The sequence below is a fragment of the Vidua macroura genome, chromosome 4 (genome assembly GCF_024509145.1).
Source record: "Vidua macroura isolate BioBank_ID:100142 chromosome 4, ASM2450914v1, whole genome shotgun sequence".
In the NCBI taxonomy this organism is placed as follows: Eukaryota; Metazoa; Chordata; class Aves; order Passeriformes; family Viduidae; genus Vidua; species Vidua macroura.
The window spans coordinates 34,926,532-34,946,638 of NC_071574.1; the positions used below are offsets into that span (position 1 = coordinate 34,926,532).

The window sequence follows — 20,107 nt, forward strand, 5'->3', positions numbered from 1 at the left end:
CAAAACCAAAGTATTTCCTAATAGTACAGTAGGCTTGCTATGTTTAACAAGGAGTATTTTATGCTTAACTTTTCAACTAGTAGCCTTCTCTCCTGTGATTTTAAAATATAATTGTTTATGTTTCATGCATATTCTTTCACTAAGTTCACTGATTGAACTGCTTCTTAAAGGCGTAACTTCCTAAACTAGTAATAAATGATGTTTCAAAAGTTCTAGAAAAGTGAAAGTTTGTTTTCTTTAAGTATATTCCCATGTGAATACACTTAAAAAATTATTCACATTCACCAGAGCTTGGTCCCAAAACAACAAGCATTATGAGCCATCTTATTAATATTAATAATTTTGATTCTTAATTTCATGCATGAAGTACTTTAATTAAGGTATTAGTCAAGAAAATTTAGTATGCATTTTAGGGTGATGACTCAGTCAAGAAACATATAATATATTAATGCATAATTAGCAAATGGAAGTCAAATACTAACCCTGTTATACAGATTCTGGTGTGTATTTTGTTATAAACAAAAAAAAAAGAATTTCCTTGCTTACAAGGTATATTTATGTTTTAAATTAATATTGAAATGTTGAAAGTTCTCAAGTTCTCTGTTTATGATTAAATAAGTCAAACCTTTATTAAACTGCTTCTCATGAAGTCTTTAAAAATATGCACAGACTCTTTATATTCGGTGGTACATCTCCCTCTTGTGGCAGTGAAGCAGAAGCTGTCCTCAGATTGGTGTGGCATTTTACTACTTTGAAATCTCCCTCTCCGTAGAGGTTCATAATATTACCTGAAACTTCAGCTCCTTAGCCAAAGTACACCTGCTTTTATATGGTTGCCTTAAAATTTAAATATGATTTATAATAAGATTCGATTTAGTATTGCTGTTCTAATTTAGGATATCTTGATTCTGTACACAGAGTGTGACAGTAGATTCAGTATACCCCAAGATTAAAGCCAGTAACTGAACTTAACTTACATTAAAGAGTACTGAAAGCTTACAGAGAGAAGCTAGGGAAAACTATGTATTCTGAAGGCATTTCCTCAATGAAATCCAAAACTTCTTTTACAGAATCAGTTTAAAGAAATAATTTTGCAAAAATTCTCATTGCTATCATTTCAGTGAACAAGGCTGCCAGACACAATAAGATTCAAGTAAAGATTAAGGTCCTTCTTTACCCTGAAGTTATTTAGAGGAACTTGAAACATTCCTTTGGCTTCAAGATAAGCCTACAGGTGCTGTGACTCTTGCTACAATGAGGTCTGTAATTCACAGTCAGGGCATGAGGCAATGGGGAAGAGCCAAATCCTAGGGGGAGACACCACTGGCACTGAAAAATCTGGTACTGCTGATAATTGTACTCATCCTTAGACCAAGTGTGCCGTAAGAGAATAAGCCTGTCCTGCAAGACCCTCAGTGAAATAGGGTTTGGGTTTGTCCCCACAGAGCTCCAGGGAGGAGTAGGGGTGATTGCTTCAGCTCTTGGTGCCTCAGGAGTGTTTTCTCCCACATGGGAAGCACATGGGAAGTAAGCATACCCATATAAAGCTTGATATGCAATCTCCTGAATTGACTCATCTCCCCTCTCTTTGTTTTCCCTTTCCTCATTTAGCCTGGTGAACTTAAAGACTGGTTTGTTGGTCGGAGCAATGCCCAAGGGATAGATCTAAACCGAAATTTTCCCGATCTTGATAGAATAGTTTATGTTAATGAGAAAGAAGGTGGCCCAAACAACCATCTTCTGAAGAACATGAAAAAAGCTGTGGACCAGAATCCCAAGGTAAGTAGGGGCTGAAAGTTGGGTCACTGACATGCCCATGGCTTTCCTTTTATGTAAGCAAACAGTAGTGACCCCTAAGAGCTCTGTGTATGGTCTTTATTGTTCATGTTGTTCTGAATATTTTGTTCATTTTGTTAAATTTATCCATCTGATGCTTCTTGAATTTTTCCTCAAAATGGATTGCTGTAGTAAACTCTTTTGATCCATCTTAATCATTAGACATCCCTCAGTCAAAAGATGTTTTGTATTTTTTATAGCCTTTTCTCTTTATTTTAAGTGGATTTTCCAAATATTCTGCATTTTTACCATTGCCAGAATTTCACTTGTGTATTGTGCTTAATTATATTGCTAGCCAGATGGCTATTCTCACATATAACACATGCATTTTTGTTAAGTGTAAGCCTTTAATATGCAGCTGTATATCTGGAGGGATTTTTATCTTATTGTGTTTACCCCGAGAGGAAGTTCTAGAAAATCGAGTGTTGTGACTGCAATCCCGTAGGACTGTGGCCTTAATAGCTGTGTTTTGTCTTCAAATTCAAAATATTAATAAAGTAATTTTACCTTCCATGCAGAGAAAAGACTGCACCAACATTTATTTTTAATTATTTTGTTTTCCTTTGTTTAAAATTGGGCAGGCTTTTTTATCCATAATGGGAAGAAGTAAAAGATTGAGATTGCTTTTTTTGTAGTCTTATTCTGAGATAGCTGACACCAGTTTTGGACTTATATTAATCCACTTAATATAATTATTAATCTAATGTAAAGACTGATTTAATTTTCGCTGAAGCCAGAATAAAATTGCTGTTCACTTAACTGTCTTGCACAGTGTATATGGTAATAATTAAGCCCACTGTATTTAATTGAATTTCTACACTGGATAACCAATTTCTAACTGCTAGTAATGCTATTTTGTTGTAGCTTGCTCCTGAAACGAAAGGTGTCATTCACTGGATTATGGATATTCCCTTTGTGCTCTCTGCCAATCTTCATGGAGGAGACCTTGTTGCAAACTACCCTTATGATGAGACTCGGACTGGTATGTAAATAGAAGTTAACATGAAATAGTAGGAGATAGACATTTCATTCTATACTTATTTCACTACTATCTAAGATCCACTTTATAAACCTTGCAAAGAAAACCATTATACACTGCAAAACCATATAAAAATTAAAAAAAAAATTATGAAGTTATTTATAGTCATTGCATTGTAATGAATTATTTTATCATGCTAATCATGTGATTAAAGCTAGTCACTGTATGACCATATTTTCTAGTTTTGAAGATGATTGTTTCAGTAGCTTTACATGACAAAAATGATGTAATGCCTGAGGGAATCATAGTCCCTCAAATATATTAATCAAGTCAACTTAGCTCTTAAATTAGCTGGGGCTGTCTGTACCCTGTTTAAATGAAGTGAGAAAGATGTGTCTAGGTTAAGGTTTCTTGCACCTGTGAAAAATGAATTTCTGAAAGCAGTAGTGTGCTGACAGAAACAACTATCACTGATGCCATTTTCGGTATTGGTCCTTTATCAAAAGGATCACATTGTGGCATAGAGGTAATCATAAACTACACAGCAATATTTGTATTTTTCTGCTACTACGGGATGAAGACATGACTGAAGTTTCATGAAATTATATTGTTTGTGATTCCCTTCTTTCAGTTGACTTTATCATAGTTTAATTGCAAATCCTTCTAATATCTGACATAAAACTCTTAAGGGAGAAATCTATATTTTTGAGCTGTGTGTTCTTCTAAAAAAAGTCTAAAGCCTAGAATAGCTTAGGTCATGCGGTGCACTTTTAAAGTAGTGTTTTCATAAATATTGAGACTGTTGTGACTAGCCACTTTAATGATAGAGCAACAATTAATGAAGTAATGGGGAAATGTTAATGTTAAAAAGATAATGCCATATTAAGTTGTGATGCTGTAGGACACTTACCTGTGTACATAGTATTTTCAGGCACAGTTCTTCTGTGCAGCGATTGTGTTGTGAGCCTAGTCATTATGATAGCCCTTTTAATAATCATTGTTCCTGGAATTTTTTTCCTCCCTAGGCAGTGCTCATGAGTACAGCTCCTGTCCTGATGATGCTATTTTTCAAAGCCTGGCTCGCAGTTATTCTTCTTTTAACCCTGCTATGTCTGATCCGAACAGACCACCGTGTCGTAAAAATGATGATGACAGCAGCTTTGTGGATGGAACAACTAATGGTGGTGCATGGTACAGTGTCCCAGGAGGTGAGCCCACCCCACAGGAGTCCATGTCACTGGCTATTCTGAGCCTGAGTTATGTTATTCACAGCTTTTGGTCTGGTTGAGGCTAAATCAAAGGCCAATCGCTCACCACAGTATATCTAGAAAATCTGATAAAGCTCACTGTGATAACTGTTAAAATACTCCTTTTTATTGCTTTTTCTACAGTGTTTCTTCAGGCTCCAGGTCATTGCAAATTTAATAGTTCTACAGTGGGCGAGTGATAGCTCTACTATCATGAAATATTAAGAGAGTTTTTTTTTGTGGGGGGAGGGGTTAAGAAAATAGTGAAAAATCCCCTGACAAACCTTTAATAGAGCAGGCTGCTGATGGCTCATTTGAACCTCAATAACAAAGGCATCCAAACTGAAGGAAACAGGGAAGCCTGGTTGACTGATTTTGCAGTGTTACAGAAAATGGAAGTTTGGTCTTGGGTTTTAATGGGAACAAAACCAGCCGTGAAGATACTTGCATTTGCCTCTCCATACTTTGTGGCTTGGTTAGTGCCTGATTCCTGCCCAGGTGATGTTTCCCTAGACTTTGTTAGAGCCTTCTGTGCTAAGAGGAGCAGCAGAGCTACTATAGGCATGTCCAGACTAATTTTCCAGAAGTCCAAAAAGTAGTCTAAAATAAGGCATTTAATTCAAATGAGACATTTCATTCCTTTCTATTAAGAATTTTGGTATCTTTGTAAACTGAGCCAAACAGGTTTTGGGATATCTAAATATTAGAGTGTTCTGCCTCTGCTAAACTTGGAACTAAAACTGAGCTGATGATTTCTGAGCCAGCTTGTGTTAGAGTGATTTGCCTGTGCTTTGGCTTTGTTGATTTATGCTGGATAACTTTGAACACAAATAACTGTTTTATTCTTTGCTTTTCTCTTGATATTCAGTTACAGTCTCTGAATGAATTTTAAATTTTTACTTGAAGTGAATAGGAATCTCTCAAAGCATTAGACAGCCTAAGTGGTAGCCGAACTCTGCTTCTCTTACAGTAAAGGCAGTACTAAAAGAAGAAAATGTTTAAGCTCCTGTGAAGAAATTAGAAACAGAACAATGACTGGTAGTGCTCACACAGCCAGTGATCACCAGGGACTGAGTGTGAAGTAAAATGCTGACATTTCTGAATGTAACTAAAAGACCAAAATATCTTTGTGTGAGGCTTTTCAGACTTTGAATTGGAACCATTAAAACACCCTTGAAAACTGAAGTTTGCAAAAGCTGAAAAAATTAATATAAACAAAATATTGAAAAGTTTAATAGTTAAAATTTGTTTTAATTCAGTTAAAATTTATCTCAATGAAATGTTAAATATTAGATATAAAAATGTGATACATTTAACTTCAGCTTATTCTTCCTTAATTAAATGCTATGAAAAGTAGTTTTTCCATAGTTTTGATGAAATGCTTTGATTCTGATTAAACAGCGTACGGCAAAGACACATTTTTCCATTGGAAAATGTTTTTGGAAAGTTTGATTTCCTCTTTTTGGATCTTATTTTAAGTTAGACTACTAATTCCCTAAGTGAGGCCTTCCTTTTTCTCATATTTGTATAGACATTAAAAGGCATGAATCCTAGTACTAAGCAGGATCTATCATCCTGACATGGTGCAGCTAATAAAAAATAGAGAGACAATATATATAGGACCATACAGATTGAATCTGTTATTGGTTTGTGATTTTTTTTTAAGTGTAGAAATCAGCTGGCAAGCTGTGACTTTTGAACAAAACCTCTGTGGTAGTGTTTGCTGACTTAAAAAACCAAATATAATTCAGTGAGAACAGTTCTGCTCTTTCTATGTCTAGTGCTAAGGAAAATAACTAAAGATCGAGTGAAAATTTTCTGGGAAGTTTTAATACAAAAAGTTCCATCTGAAAACCAAAATGTGGCAATTAAGTTATTGATGGCATCAGTGATCTTTTGCTGACCATATAGTAATGAACTCAAAGTTAGCAGCAGCATAAACTGTTAAAGAGCCATTTATGTTGCTTTAGGGAAAGTATTCCACTGTACATCCTTACCAGAGTTAGGAATATATCACAAGAAACTCGGAAGGCCTTGTCTCCATCCAACAGGAGCATCTGCTCCTGTTGGAGCTAAGGTGGTACTTCTCTACCTTTGCACCCTTGGGCTCCTTTGGGCTCCTTTGTCCCCTAGTTTCCCCTTTTCCCTTCCTTTCTCACTCTTCTACTAAAGATTCCTTTCTGCAGTGAACACAGCTCCAGTATCCACTCCTGCCCATTTTCTGTCTCTATTCCTGATCATCTCCTAGATTATGCCTTTGACAGTAGGAAAGGATGATTTTTCATTCTAATTAATTACTGTAGGTGTTGTTGCCCTACAGAGCTTATTATGGTGCCCCAGTTGTGCAACATCAATTCTTTGCCCATATAATTGATCCTCAGGGCCTTGTACTTCCTGTAAAAAACAAGTGGGCCAGCAGCCATCTTCACTGGTTCTTCAGTCTGCAGGGGTGGTGTATGGATGGCTCTCACGTGACTGTGGGTTGCTTTTCATGGCTTTCTGAATACCTGGATTCTTTCAGTCAGAAAGCTGAACATCTGTGGCAGAGACATCTGGTAATAGTCCTTGTCTCTAACTGGAAGTAAGGAGGTGTGGATTTTCTGTGGGTTTTCTGGGGTTTTTTTCTGCTTTTTTGGGGTTGGGATTGAAGGCATTTGAGACGATATTTTGTGTTTAGACTCAGGTGTTTATTGTTTCTTATTAATGTTACAGCCTCACAGCTGTGAGTTTTGTAGTCTCTTATTAGTAAGGTACAAAATGGTTAACTATTTTTTGTTATAAGGTCTTTTGAGACTAAACTATCATATGACACCTAAATTATTTTCCCTTTAAACTCAATAATTGATCACAAGAAGCTTATGTGGACTTCTTGTCTACAAAATACTATTTAAACTTATGAAGAAGGAAGAAGAAGGTAAAGAAGAACAACTTGTTTCCATTATAAAACTTGTATTTTGCTTCATGTTTATTACTATATTCTAAAACCTCTAAGTTTTCTACCTTGTGATATTACACACTTCTAACCAGCTACACACTCATAATCCTAGTGCTATCAATCAATTTTGGAAGTCTTCTCTACAGTCTCAGGTCAAATGCAGTGTTCTCTTGTGAGTCTGTGCCTTTCAGCACAGAAAGTTTAAAATTCTCAGCATCTAGGGTTCTGGCAAGGAGGAACCCTCCATTGCATTCATGCTCTGTCCTTCCCTTTTGTCTGACCTCAGGATTTCCTCACCAACCTCATGCAAGGTGGCAATTCCCCTTTCTGGTTTTTTGGGTGGAGAGAGTGGATGATGTAGAGGAATATTTGACTTTTTCTTCTGTCTCTTAACTACACTTTCTGTGAGGTTTTTCTCAGCACTACTGTTTGGTAGTTACTTTCTTCTGTAGGGCAGGGGTACAGAGAAAAGTTCCCCCAAGAGCACCTTTGTGCCAAGTCTGAGGCCGTGATGCTGTTACTCTTGTAGTAGTTGTCATCTGTAATCAGTTGATACGTCTGGGTTTTTCAGAGACAGCAAGCAAAGGCAAAAATGTCATTCTTCTTTGTTCAAGAATGGCTCTTTTAGTTATCAGACTCTGGGGAGAAACAAGTTTGTACACAAAAACCATGTTGTTTTTAATGGAGGCCTTCTCTCTGTTAGCATGGAATTAATGATTTCACTCATGCACAAGAAAGACAAACTAAATTTGCACAAACAGTTTAATTTTTGGCATTTCCTTAGCTGCTGACTGTATAACTTTTCAACACCCTTAATGACTTTTTAATATACCTTTTGTGTGGTGTACCTATCTGGAACCATAAATGAGAAGAACAGACAGTAATAAATGACTACCTAGCCACATGCCTGTTCTGCTTTTTCTGTCATGACAGAGTCACCTGAGTCTAATCAGATTCATGTCATTGCAAAAATAGTTTTTCAAAGCAGCTACTTTGCTGTGCTATTAGGCTATTGTTTAAGTGTCTTTTTTTAATTTTCAGATACTCTCAAATCACCCTTGGCACTCAACTAATTCCTAACTTGGATTATGAGTTTTGGAAGCATTGTTAGGTTTTTTTTTTTAGGACTTCACAAAACACTAATGTAGGAGGCATTCATGTTTAAGTACATCCTGTCCAGCTAAAGGTTACTGTCTTTCCTATGTGAAGAAGCTGAGCTAACTTAGTGCTGTAGCTTGCAGTTCAAAGTTAAGTAATTCTGATGCCTGGATGCCAGGGGCACACCCTGCATTCCAATTAATTTATGCAGCTTGGTGTTCCTTTATTAAAACCTGAAGAAATTAGTTTTTTTTCCCATATTCCAAGCTTACTTTTGTAAGCAGTAACATAAAGACACTATAGTCCCTCAATCACTGGAGTAGTGCAACAGAGAAGTTTTTGTGTTCTCAGTTTCAAAGTCCTACTCATGGTCAGCAATAAAGGGCATTCATTGCTGAATCTCAGTTATATCTGAGGTATCTAAGCCTTTCTGATCTTCAGAGGGCAGTTCCTGTTAAAGTGTGAGAAAGTCAGTGCTACCCTGTCACAGTGAGAGGCTTTGGGAACGTGATGATGTACACGCATGGGATACGTGCCATGGATAGGGCACTTGGAGGACTTGACCAGGGGCAGCGAAGTTGCTGCAATATTCGATAAATCTTCAGAAATGTTTTGGTTTCTTGCGTATTGCACCTAATCACCATTGTGAACAGGGAGGTCAAGAGTGCCCAATGCACTCTAGATTGCATATGTGGTAGGCCATAGTTTAGATCTTGGCCAGCTTCATCACATTCTCTGTCCCAGAGATACAAAAGATGAATTTTTTCAGGAGAAACACATGGCTGGGACAAGGCCGGGCCCTGGGAAACAAACTATAGGATATGGACATTGTGCAGAAAACTGGAAAATATATTGCTTCTTTTTACTGTTCTTGAGAAACTAGGGCATCCCTGAGTAATACTTGGGGAGGAAAGAGAAATTTTCTGACAATTGGAACAGTAATGGTCAAGAATTACTGTCACTACAGTAAAATTACATTGTGCCCTCAGCTCCCTGTTCTCCTCTTCATGCATTCTTTTTCTTTTAGAAGAAGTATGAAAATCAACAAAAACATCATTATCTAGTGTCCAGAACAGATGCATGATAGTCAGCACCACTGTCAGGATTTAACTCATGGCTCCACTGCTCTCTTGCTGTGTATTGTTAAATGGTCCACCAGAGCCATCCCTCCCAGGAGCCTTTGCCTTCTGTGTCCTCATTTTTCTGGAAAAAAAAAAAAAAAAAAAAAAAAAAAAAATTTAGAAATAAAAAGGTTCTTTTAGCAATCAGAGAAAACCCTGTGCCTGTCAGTAATTGGGAGTCTGGTTGCCTGGTTGGCAGAAAAGAGCCTCTTCACCGTAGTGTGTTGGCAAAATCCCACCTGACTCAGTCTGTTTGCTGTCCTTGGGGTTCTCTTTGGGATGTGACACCAGCTCTCTGGGCATTTATGGACCTGTGAACAACACTGGTGCTTAGTAAAGAGACTGCCTCAGGTATCATGTGTAGCTTGCAAAGGGGAGCACAGAGCTGCATGAATTAGCTGTCCTAGAAACACTTCTAAATCCCTCAGTGACCTCCATGGGGCTGCTCAAAAGGCTTGATGGCTGCTTTCTTTTCAGGCCTCCATTGGAGAATCCACTGACTCTGCTAGCTAGACAGACTGGGGAGGCGAGGGATGGTCCTACATCAGCTTCTGCAAAACATGTATTTCTAACCCTCCTGGGGACGGCCACTGTCCCTCTCCACTTGGTTGATCCAGTTACAAAACTGGAAACCTCCTTCGATTTTGGTTGACCAATTTAAGCAAATAGCTAATGCACCCATGTAGTTAGAGGAGGGGCTCAGAAATGTAAAAGAATGAATATTCTCCATCAAGTTTTTATTCTTAGTGATGATGCCACTGTGCTACTTATGTTTTAAAATTTCAATTATTAAAATTGCATTTATAGCGATGTTTCTCCTCTCTTTCAAAGGCTAATATTGATTTTGCAGAGGCATTGAGTTGCAGAAACCTGCTTCATAGAAATAATTTCATAAAAATAAATTTTATAGGAAGTTTTATTTTATATTTCTTTGGTGAAGAATATTTCAAATCTATGCAGAAAATCTTGACAATGAATGTATTCCATGTAAAATGTTATATATAATGTAAAATGTTATATTTTCAGAAAAAAACCTCAACACATTTTGACCCATCTTTATAAATCTCTTTTTCAATGTCACTTTATTATGTTTAATTTGCTTTATAATTAATTGTCATTCTTCTTGGCTTACAAGGTGAGCATCTTTTTTTGTTGTCTTTTTAATATGGAAATATTTTAGCCATGACCTAAAATAATTTTATTTTCCAAAGAGGAAAAATATAATTTATATATCAGCTATCCAAAAATGCATGAGCTAAAAGTATACAGGTCACATGCAGCATCAAGTAGAAGTATACAGCCTGTTTATCAAGGCTTTTTAAAACTTTCCCTGGGAAGAAAATGTATTTTGGAATTATTTGTCCTATTGGTTTCTCTGATTTAAAGCTTCTGAATTCAAAATTAAGCAGATGGAGTGGAGCTGCGTAAATTGTATTTATAACTGTTCTTTTCCTAATAGTCCCAGCATTTCATGTGTCCCCCCTTATTTACTTCAGAATATGCCAAATGCATCACTGCCTCTTTTCTGGCATTGCAGGAATGCAGGATTTCAATTACCTCAGCAGCAATTGCTTTGAAATCACAGTGGAGCTTAGCTGTGAAAAATTCCCACCTGAAGAAACTCTGAAGGGCTATTGGGAGGACAACAAGAACTCTCTTATAAATTACATTGAGCAGGTAACAGAGAAGAGGATGGCAAAACCAGTTATTGTGCTTAAAGCTTCTAAACTTTGTGCTTTGTGAACATCTAATTCAAAATATCATATTAATCTAGATGCTGCTTTAATTCTTATTTGTCTCTGTAGTGGTAAATCCTGTGTCATATTTCTAAATAAGTGGAAGAAGAGTGGAAAAGAAGGATGAATTTATGGTATAGAATCCTTCTCAGCCTATTTAAGCTGTTGCAGACATTTAATTTAAATTATTTGTGTGGGGTTCCTCAATGAAAAAAAATACAAATCTCCATAGTCTATCTCCATAGTGATCCAGGAGTCACTGGATTGACTCCTCCAGTGCTGGTGTGTGTGCTCAGAGAGATGGATTGCCCTCTGCAGATATTCCAATGTGTGTGCAGATGTGGGATGGACCATTTTGTGGATGTACAGGAACCTGGGCAGCTGGATTAGACCATAGAGAATTTCTGAAACCTGAATATTGTAGTTAAAAGTTAGAAAAGTTACAAATCTGATATCATTAGTGGTTGCACACCTGAGATCGTGAAATGAGAAACACACTTTGTTAGCAGAGCCCATCAATTAATACATGCATTTATTTAAGGACTTAATTATGCAGAAATGCTTCAGTTACCCAGAAATCTGAAATATTTGAATATTTGAAGTGTTATACTGTTGTTTTAAAACATTATCTGTAGGCTGAGGAAAAAGCTGTACTTGTCCTGCAGGTTTTTACCCATTCTTTATGGAATCCATCTCAAATCGTTCAGCTCCTCTGCACAGGGGTTAATTTCCTCTGACTCATGGAAAGCTATGTTGTCACTGCGTTTTCAAAACTGCTCATGCATAAGATACTATTTTGCCAACTTCCTTTGCTCCTGCAGAGCTACTGGCTTTATCCTTGAAGTTCAGATGGTCTGTTTGGCATTGGTTTTTATCTTCTTGACGGATAAGATGACCAGGCCTATGCTCCAGCTCCCCTGGGAGTGCTGAGGACAGTGCAAATATGTAATTTCTGCTTTTCTAAGGCTTCTCCCACAGTGTATATTAGAGGAATCTGAACTAAACTATAGCAGCTGAACGCACTGTATAGGTTCATAAAGGGGAACGTCAATATCTCAAAATAAAACTCGGGATCCACAAGCCTTTTCAAAAGACATGGAATCTGGTAGAAGCCTGAACTTTACAGTACTTTGCTGCTTTGTTTCCAGGCTCACAGTGAAGTGCATCTCCACAGAGGTTCCCAACATCCCCTCATCCCCAGCACCAAGAGTTCCCTATTTCTGGACACGAAAAGGCAGTTGATCCTGTCTCTTGCTTCTGAGGCGTTTGCTTTCAGACTGTGCTTAAGATACACTGCCAGGACTGGTCTCTCCGCACACTGAGATCATATCAGTGTTTTAATTTCATATGTAGTGGGAGCAGACACTTAAGGTGCTGGGACTGTTACCTGGAGCATGAAGGAGCAAGGACATGACCCGCTACTGCCCTTCTCGCACAGGCCAGGAGGGAGTATTGTGACTCTCTGTGGTCCCAGCTCAGAGAACTGGATGTTTGAGGTGCACAATAGAAAGCTCAAGCATCTCACAGAGGGATTACCCACTGAAGTCCAAGTGACTGCATTTAATTTGCTAATGCTTCTTCTTTAAGAAATTATCTCATTAGCTGTACATTCTTACAGTTGATGAAACTTTAAAGAAAAGGTTTCCATAGGCTGTTCTTTCAGAGCTTTTCTGTGCATTCATTAATTCCCAACATGACAAAGATTTGCAAGTGAATGTTTACAGGTATTATGACTTGCTGTGTATTTCTGAGAATTACTTGCATTGAACAGATACATGATTATAACTAGCTGGTGAATTATTTTTCCTCTTCATTCCCTGTTCCATTATGATATTTAGTATTTATCATTGATAGTGATCAGCCTGTAGACTGTGGGGTTCATAGCATGCTTTGTTAGATTATCAATAGATATTTCATTGCCAAGAAACCCCATCTTTTCTTAAGAATTTTTTATTTACCATTTGTTGGTGACCTTATTTATTTTAGATTCATCGAGGAGTGAAGGGGTTTGTAAAAGATCTTCAGGGCAATCCAATAGCAAATGCTACAATTTCTGTGGAGGGGATAAGCCATGATGTTACATCAGGTGAGTGTGGTACTTCAGCAGTGCTTCTCCTTGGCTTGGCAACCTGCAGCCATTTCACTTTTTTTTAACTGCAGTTTTAAGGGAGCAAAAGTTTGAAAACAGGATGGTACTTTATACCTCAAGAAGTTTGTTGCCCTCAGGATTTCACAAATCTTTCACTTGTATTTTACTGTCAGAGTAGCTGAGACTGGTTCTTTTACTTCATGGGACTCTAGTGTAAATTGGTTTGGGTGGCTCTTGGTTATTAATGCTTTAGGTCTATCTTCTGATTTGTGAAGCAAATAGTGTTTCACAGCTCTGACAGGATTTAAAGCCCTGTCAACAGTGCTGCTTTCAGTTTGAAGGCTAAATTTTAGTCCAAAAGTGTTATATTTTTCACAATGCAGTCATACCTTTTGGTGCGTAAATTCTTGACAGATTTCCAATTTACATAACTTCCTTCAGCAAAGATAAATTCTATCTGCTGTTTAAAATTACATGATGTTTTTTCAGAAGGGTGATTCTAAAAGATGAAAGCATTATGTTGGTTGGTGTTGACAGAAAATGACGTGTCACCTCTTCAGTGATGATGTGCTTTGTTCAGGAATGAGTTCAGAAGGTAGCTTGCACAGTGTGCCAACTTTCAGCCTTCCCTATGCACCTATGCTCTCCTATCCTGAACGACATTTTTTGATTTGCAAAAGATAGCAATTAGAAAAACAATAAGTAAATGTCACTGCTTTATGCATGAGCTTATTTTATGGTCATTTTCTCAATGATATGTCTCACTATACTGTCACAGAAATGCAGAATATTATGGAACAGGACTGGTAGAATATTCAGTCACCTCTGATTTGTGTTTGCACATCACCTGCAAAGAGACCACCAGCACTTCTGCCAAGCAGGAGAACAGTCTGTGAAAACATTAGTTACCTTCTGTCCCTGTAAACAAGGAGGCAAAATGTATAGAGATTGGAAATAAATTGTCAGGCATAATAAAAAGGGAATAAACTGTGCAAAGCGGTATTTGAGAGAGAGGAGCTCATGTTTCTATGATACAAAAATTGCATCTAATCATAAATCTTTTCACATCATTGTGTGTGTATAAGACTAAAAGTCATGTATTGTCAAAACAGGGATGAAAACAAGTACTTGAATATTAGCACAGTCAAAATGAGGGAGAAATATTCTTTGGCTTTTCTCCTGCTTCTTTATTCAAGAGTTGAAATTCTGCTTTGTTCCAGTGACAGAAATTAGAATGGATCATTGCTGTAGTTCTACAGCATTATTTTTTTTTTTCCATTCTGTTTTATGAAGAGAAAAATCTGGGACCAACTGGACTGACTACTGACATTTTTTTGACCTTGCAAATAGCAGATATTTAAGTAATTTTTCCCTTTGTACACTGTGTAGCTGCAGATGTGGTGAAAAAGCATTTAAGGGACTAGTGCAAAGAGCATGGCCAAATATTCTAAATGGCACTGCTAGCTGAACTTTAGAATAGCTCTGCAATGTTTTCTGGAGGTAGAGAAATTAAAATTATTAGCCTGTGACAAATTAGATAATTGCCTACTGCTGGTGCAGGGAAGATCTGAGTCTTTGTGAAAATGCAATAGGGTCATTTCTAGAGAAGATGATGATGAATTTTGATTCTGTGACTGGAAAAGATAATCTGTAGTAACAGTGTAGTAAGAACCTATCTTTGACCTGAGTGGATCAAGCTTCCATTTCTTTATTTCTCTGAACCAAAGAAAAAGCTCTTGACAATGCCTGGATACAGAAACATGTAGGTAATGATGCTTCATGGGTGATAAACATGCAATATTCTAGGAAATTATGATTTATAGCTTTTTCTGAAAGATGAGAAAGGTAGTCCCACTTATTTAAATTTTATGAGAATAAAATTTATTTACACTTGTATTATCAGAATACTGAGGAGCATTAAAAATCCATATCACATTGCAAACAGAATCTCTGACACTTAGCAGGGATTTTACATTGGCTGGGAGTGCTTCTAAAGTGGAATAATGTCCCATATTGTCCTTTTCTTCAGTGTAATGGAGAGCCTTCAGCCTCAGCAGACATAATCTTTCATGGGGGCTCCAGCACAACTTCAAAATTTAAATTTTTTTTGATTACATAAAAGGAAGCATATTATTTGTCTATCTATCTATCTAGCTAGCTTTTACTGAAGGAAAGAAGAAGGAAGAAAGAAGGAAAAAAGAAAGCACTGACAGGAATATAGAAGACTGACAGATGAGTCTTTCTTCTTAGCTGTGTAATTAGTCTTATATATATTTATTTGGGTCCTTTTCTTCTTCTTTTTAGCCAAGGATGGTGATTACTGGAGATTGCTTGTGCCTGGAAATTACAAAGTTACGGCCTCAGCACCAGGCTATCTAGCAATAACTAAAAAAGTGGCTGTGCCCTTCAGCCCTGCTGTTGTGGTAAGTGCTCACCACTTGTGTTCGTTTATCATCTGTTATACATTTTAAAGGTCCCTTTCTCCTTTGCAGTATAAATGTAAACAGGAGATGATTTTTCAGAATATTCCAGAACATGTTAATTTAGAAAGTCTGGAAATTACTCTTCCAGAACTTGATGCACCAGCCACTGAGAGTAATGTCCCTGTAAACTCATTTAATCTCTTGGCATTCTTATTTATAATAAAAAGACACAGAGAAGGGTAATATTGAGATAACATGTTATTAGTACATGACTGAATAGCCAATCAGAATATTATAGAATATCTTTTAATAGCACAACATAAAAACGAAGGGCTGTTGAGGTTTTGATTGAGACATATTTGTGTTTAATTTGTCAAATGAGTACCTGCTTAGGTTAAAACCAGTGACCAGCTTTGTGCAGAAGGATAGCAATGGGCCACTGGTTTGCATAGATATCCAGTATGTGAGGTTAATAAGACCTAGACTGCATCTAAGGTTTCAGAAGCATTTTTAATTCACTCTCTGAACAGATGTGGAGGTATTTAAAATAAATGCTATTTCACTAGTGTGAATCACATGTTAAGATATACTAAAGGAAGAAGTTTTTTACAGATAGGGTGATAAAGTTCTGGAATGGTCTGCCTGGGGAGGTGTTGGAGTCACCATCCCTGCATGTGCTTAAGAAAAGACTGGATGTGGCACTCAGTGCCATGCTTTAGTTGAGGTGCTAGGGCATGGGTTGGACTCAATGATCTTTAAGGTCTCTTCCAACCTGGTCATTCTGTGAATTCTGTGAAACTAGCACATTGTATTATTAATGACCCATGTGTTAGGAAAAGTTCTCTGGATCTTTTTGATGCCATAAAATGGAATGCATGTTTTGATATGCTGGGGTCTGCAGTGCTAGGTTAGCACTGGATTATCAGAATTAGCTCAGCTGGTTAGAGAATGGAGCTCTTAAGAGTTGGACTTGATCACCCTCATGGGTCGCTTCCAACTCAGAATATTCTGTGATCTGTGTTGGCAATATGCTGTTGATACTTTTTATAATATGCTATATGATTTAGGTGGCTGGTTATTATTCAGTTTTAATTTCATTGGCCCATACTTTCTGAAATTTTTAGTCAAGTCAAGTACAAGTGGACAGATGTCTGGTTCTTTAGGAAATTTTGTTCACCTGTGTGTATTTTTAGATAAGTTATTGTGCTGATATACTAGTATTGTACATACTTAAATCAGCTTTGAGACACTTAGGAATAAATCCAGCCTGAACCAGAAGGTACCTCTCTAAGCTCTATGTTTGTGTTAAGCATCAATAAATTTCAATAAATGACTTGTAAAAGCCTAACTATTCTCTATCTGTAAGTCTTATTGATGTTTTTGATTGTTTCTCTTAATCAGGTTGATTTTGAACTGGAGTCATTGTCTGAAAGAAAAGAAGAGGAAAAAGAAGAGTTGATGGAATGGTGGAAGATGATGTCAGAGACACTAAATTTTTAAATAAGGATTTTAGCTTTACAGCTTTTAATCTATTATATGTTGACTTAGTATAATGTACTGTGGAAACGCCCTATATTCTAGATTTTGTGCACTTCACAATAATTAACTTTGAATTTTTCAGTCATCTTTTGATTAATATGATTACAAATAACTACTAGCCTCCTAGGTAGATAATTAAGTTATTAATTTTCTTTCATATTGTTATAGAAAATTTACTCTTCTATAAAAATCAGAAAAAAATGAATGAATATGCAGCCTATATGACAGTAAAATCTGTTGTGTATTATTTGCAAGTTCAGAATATGTAGGTTAACACTTGATTTTAAAAAAGAAATATGCTGTAGTCGATTACTGATATTGCCAGAAATATTTGACAGTGCATAGTAGTAGACAGTGCTCTTTACTGAGTTCTATAATGGATGTTATTGAAAAGATTTATAATAACAGTGTGTGGTGAAATAATGTTTTACAAGGATTAAAATTCAGTATAACACTTTGTATGTCTCTGGTGTTGGAGCTATTTAAATATGTAAGAAACACAAACTGACTTCATTTTAGTAAGATTAAAGAATCTGCGTAAACTCTTTATTAAAAGATGGCATAGAATGAATTCAGGAAAAAGCAGAGCTTTATTCCTTAAACAGGTGATAATGTTTGAAGATCAAGTTTTAATTATTTCTCATTACTTGTTAAACAAATTAGAAATTCTGAGTGGAAGAAGAAGAGCTAGTGCATCTCATATGCTGCTTGTGTTTGTTTTACGGCAAGAAAAGAAATCATTTCAGGTGAAGTCTGTTTTAATTAAATAATTACCTTTTCAACAATCTTTACTTGTATCAGTGATGTCTAGATAATGAGCTAAAAGTTCGTCTTTTCACTGAAGGCTATCAAAATATTACAGTTTAGACAATGAACTGGAAATCTACTGAGATTGTATTTTTAGTGTTGCAAGTCAAGAATGGATTTGTTTCAAGCTCTGTTTCTGCTGCTGGCTAGTGTTATCTAAAACTAGAAACAAGACAGATAAGTGAAACTTTTCAGTGTGGTGAAATTTTCAGGAAATTGTTGAATGTGATACAAAAGCAACTTTGATTTAAAACAATTCTTTTTGGACCCTTTTTGTTTTTTTTATACTTCAATTAGCATGCTATAGTATTTTGGCCAAGATGAGTGAAATTTGCAGAGCCAGAGAATACACATGGACCATAGTAGGTGCAAGTTTTGTGTAATTCTTCGGAAGTGACTCCTGGTATGCTACTTGAGATAAGCTAAGCATTTCATCTGTTTGAAAGCTTACATATATTGCTAGTCTATTTTAATTCAAGATCAGATATTTGATATAGCTTTCCTTCCTCTGTTTTTTTAATACCAGTCTCTGTGTTTCGGTTAGCATATTATTTTAGCTGATGCTCGTTTGGAACCAATCAAGAGTGGACTATCACACTCCTGCTGTAAGTGAAAAATCACATATTCAGGGGTAGGATCCAAATTTACCTCCTTTGGGTATTTAAAAATTTACTGCAAATAATGTTTTCTGAGAATTTAAAATTCTTTAATAAAAATAGCACTTGATCCTTTTAAGGAACAGGCTTAAGGTTTGACATACAATGGTAAACTGAACAGCAATAAAAAGCATAAACTTTCTCTCTTTGATGCAGAATTTGTGATGTAACCTGCAGCTCGTGGGGTTGTAGATGTTTGACTCCAAATTTCAGAGGAAATTTACTTAATATAAGTCATTGTATAGTGATGAGCTTTGAATCTCCACTGCAATGAAAAACCCCAGTGGCAAATAAAGAATCTTATCTGAATGTGTCTTAATCACACCTTGTGGCTAGCTGTGCACAAGAGCATGCATAAAGGATGCCTGGTTACACCAAATTGGGTGTCTATGACAATTTGAAAGGCCAAGATGTGGCACAGAACACATTCTGTGTCTGTGAGTAATGACCTTGTTTTTAATTGAACCAGGTAAAGTTGAAGTAAATGGTATAAAAATGAATTATAACAAGATGTTGCTGTCACATGGGCAAATGGCTACAGGAGTGTAAACTAATGTAATAAGGCAAGTGTATATTTGTACAGAACACCCTGGTCTGCCTCTTCCAAACCTAAGAATTTCAATCCAAATGACACTTCTTCATGGTACGATGCCTGTCATGCATCCAGTCTTCTTGTGGCATAGTTAATGCAGACGTTACATCAAAGTGATCTCATAACAGGTTTCTAATCCACACCTGTGTGATGTGTGTGAGATCCTCTGGTCTACTGTTTCATGCATTTGCAGTTAAATGTGGTGTCCCTTAAGTGATCTGTTTGTTGTGCTCTAGATGACTGCTTGCTATTACTGTGTTGAGAAAAGGTTAAAGTGATTAAATGTTACAGCACCAGAACCACTGCCACTGTTCTTGCTCTAGGTAAACATCCTTAAGAACAGCGTAGCCAGGACTCTCAATAAATTAATTCATTATGTAGCTTGCTGAGCTGAGCTGTGTTGTAGGACTGTGTATGTTTAATGGAAGATTAAAGTGTTATGTGATGCTGAGCTTTTGGTTAAAAAGGCACATGCTGTACTATTGTACAATAAATCTACAGTTTTATTTAAAATGTAAAATGTGTGAGTAATTTGCAAGTTCAAAATGTGACCTCTTTGGCCATGCATGTCTGCAAAGTATGCCATAAACATCCTCAGTAATTGTGTATGACAATTAATTTGCTGTTTGAACAGAGAAAGGAGAACAGGATTACTCCTGATATCTCATTGCGAGCCATCTGCAGCCCCTTAACTTTGTGCCAGAACATCCTCCTTTTAGAGTATACATCCTTCTGAGCACTTCTCCCATGGAGACTTTCAAGTCAAGTAAGGGACATTAATGAGATGCTCTGCCTCCATGCAGGGTTGGTGTGGACAGGGCATACACTTCTGTGTGTCTGTCTTACAGTATTTACAAATCTTTTTCTATATTGATCCTTAGGATTAGAAAACACATTGTGCAGTGTGTTTGCAAATCTGTGGTACTACACATTCCTTATAACTGCAGGGGTCAGGATTATAGAAAAACAGAAGTCAGTCAAATAAAATCACTGCATCTGAATTGTGTTTTCCAGCTAGTTGTGGTGTTCACATCCATATATGTAAATTC

The 20,107-nt window shown here is 36.7% G+C and overlaps 1 protein-coding gene across 1 annotated transcript in view; it reads left to right on the plus strand.

Moving 5' to 3' along the window:
- Positions 1-19,578, plus strand: part of CPE (carboxypeptidase E) — a 57,145-nt gene extending 37,567 nt beyond the window's left edge. The window contains 7 exon segments of the mRNA XM_053976001.1: positions 1,612-1,779; positions 2,701-2,818; positions 3,841-4,023; positions 10,754-10,893; positions 12,939-13,038; positions 15,346-15,464; positions 16,866-19,578. Of these exon segments, the coding sequence (XP_053831976.1) occupies positions 1,612-1,779; positions 2,701-2,818; positions 3,841-4,023; positions 10,754-10,893; positions 12,939-13,038; positions 15,346-15,464; positions 16,866-16,964 (927 nt within the window). The 3' untranslated portion in view covers positions 16,965-19,578.
- Positions 19,579-20,107: the final 529 nt, after the last annotated feature.